This window comes from Babesia bigemina, scaffold Bbigscaff_62458 (genome assembly GCF_000981445.1).
Source record: "Babesia bigemina genome assembly Bbig001, scaffold Bbigscaff_62458".
NCBI lineage: Eukaryota > Apicomplexa > Aconoidasida > Piroplasmida > Babesiidae > Babesia > Babesia bigemina.
The window spans coordinates 1-2,705 of record NW_012237041.1 but is presented as its reverse complement, the minus strand read 5'-3'; the positions used below and the strand labels follow the sequence as shown (position 1 = coordinate 2,705).

Below are 2,705 nucleotides of genomic sequence, written 5' to 3'. Positions count from 1 at the left end.
TTAATTCCTAAATAGCCACCCTGAGGGGGCGGTAAAATTAGGGCAAAAATAACGGAAATTGATGCCACTCAAAACCTAGAAAAAACAGTTGCAGCGCTGGCAGTCGACTGTTGACGGTATATCATCAACGGTCACTGAAATTGAAAACGATGTTGATACCTTAGACATCGCATTAAAAATGAAAATAACACGCGAAATGAATCAGATTGCAGGGGCAGTACATGTTTTAAAAAATACTGCATTCGGCGCAAAATTTGCGGAGCAGGCAAAGAGGGTGGACGATGAGTTACGTAAGCAAAAGAAACGTCTTCAGAACGACATAAATAGACAGAGTGAGAACGTCAAATATATGTTAGAGCAGAAATTCACGATGATATTAGACGGAATTCATGAGCTTAATAAAACAAGGAAAGATCGTTTTAAAATAATAAATGGGCTCCTGGAAGAAGCGTTGAAGCAGGCTGGCAGATTGGACGTAGATTACAAATCGTACATAACGTTTTATTTCGATACCATTAGGAATGCGGTTGAGGAAATTCATAGAAATTTAAAATCCAACACGTTGGCAATGAGCAATTTGGCAGCTTTTGCTCATGAAGAGTTTGATGCGATACGCAAAGGTGTTCAAAAAAACGGAACAACTGAGACGAATGAGGAAAGTATAGAGAATAAATGGGAGGCGTTGCAGGCGCACATTCGTAAGCTTGTTGACGGAATATACGTAGAGAGTGAACAAGCAAGCAATCTCGGTAATATCGAAAAGAAAGTCAAGGATTATGCCAAAACGTTTGAAGGAGAAAGTTTCAAGGCAAAGGTTGAACAATGGTTGGAAGACGTTTTCAAATCCGGAGAACCAGTATATTCGTCGATTGATGCATATGCGCATACTAACGTGACTAAAAGCTATTTTCGTTCAAATGGTCAATTGAAGGCAACGCAAAATGTGATAAAACACATCAGAGATACTATTAACGAAAGACTGCAATTAGTTATCACCGGCGTCACTAAAGTACAGAACACCGAAGGCTCCGATATCCACAAACGTGTTGCTAATATAAAAAAATGTCTCCGTTCATTTGTCGATCAGATTAATACTCATATGAATGCTACTGAGTTTCGAAAATCTGAAGTCGTTAAAAAAGTGGTTGCATTAATTGAGAAAGATTCGACCATTGTGAATACAGCAAAACAAGATCAGCACGACAAGAGCCTTCTCACATCAGCCATTTACCGCATCGCTCCACAACTGGTGGAGAAGGCCTCCAAAGCTACAACAGAACTGGTATGGCTGTCCGTTGATGACAGCAAAGCAACGGTAAACGCAAATTGCGCTATTGCAAAAGAAATAGATGAGGCCATATCTAAAGTGAAAGATATCGGTAAACAATTCGTAGAAGGGGGCACCAAAGATAAGTTTGGAAAAGCCCTCGATGACGCACTTATGACGGTTAAGCGACAGATAGAGATGCTTGGTAGAACATTAGATAAACATACTGGTTCCATTAAGACCACAGTAAATACAATTGAAACGGAAGTTTCTAAGAAGTTAGAAATGCTGAACAATGGCAATGCAGAGAGCGACAGTATTAAACAAATGGGAGATAAGGCTGCAGGAAAAATAGAGGAGTTGTATAAAGTATTATTCGACAAACTAAATGGCATTTTCGTTGCCGTCGACAGGACAAATGAAACGTTCGATATTACTATGAAAGCCTTTCGAACTTCAGTGGAAAACGCCTACCGTGAGTCCACGGATGCTATGCAAACCTTACGAGTCGATCTCACCGAATCCGCTGAACAAGCATTCAACAAAGTCAGCGATGAGATGCAAATACTTTTCGCTGATAATCACAGAGCTCATTTGAATGCACTAGGCGCACTAGTTAATGAACCTATTTCCGTCATTAATAAAATCATAAATGACGATTTGAACACCGGTGTTAAAGGTCTGCTGAAGCTGATGCTCAAGGACGATGGAGATATGTTGTTGAAGCTAAAAAATCACACGGACCTGGTAACCTCAGAAAAACTTCCTAACTTGTCCTGGAGGTTCAAAGATTATGTTGACGCTATTGCAATGTATGTTGAGTATCAAGCAAAAACGCCGCACATGCCTAAGGAGGACACCCAGCAATCCGTACATGTGAAAAATATTAAAGACAAATTTGATGACTTGCTGCAGCATCTTTGTCTTCATGATAAGAAACGAAATTGCGTATTCGATGACAAATTTAGTAAGTTATGTAATCACCTTTCCTCCTCCCTCGACCCCCAAGCGCTGCCGGACGCAGGACGGCCCGTGCTCAAGGCGCTGCGGGATGGGATGCTGGGATTCGTGGAGGAGTTGGAGAAGGGGTATGTGAGTAGGTATGATGGAGGTGAAAGTATTAAACAGTGGGTTTCGAAAGGTGAAAAAGAAGTTTTGACGCCTGAAGGAAAAAATGGCGCCAAGGTGTTTTTGACGATACTCGGTATTTTGCTTAATGATCTGATGTCATTGAGTGAGACATGTAAACAGGCACAATTTAAACCAATTCACTCAGCGTACAATAAATATAACAGTATTATTGCCGATTTCTTTAGCAGTCATGGCTACAAGGTTCCCAAGTTGCGTGACTCCCATGAGAGTGAGTTGAGTAATAAGCAGGAGTGTACGGGAACAGACATATATAGGAAGATCAATGACAAAAAGTTCAGCATTTTCC

General features: G+C 40.7%; 1 protein-coding gene across 1 annotated transcript; it reads left to right on the top strand.

The window, feature by feature from the left end:
* Window positions 1–178: 178 nt before the first annotated feature.
* BBBOND_0001440 (hypothetical protein, conserved) lies at window positions 179–2,705 on the top strand (the record flags this gene model as incomplete). Its single annotated transcript, XM_012914985.1, has 1 exon — window positions 179–2,705. A coding segment is annotated over one exon (2,527 nt), but the record flags the coding sequence as incomplete, so codon positions are not given.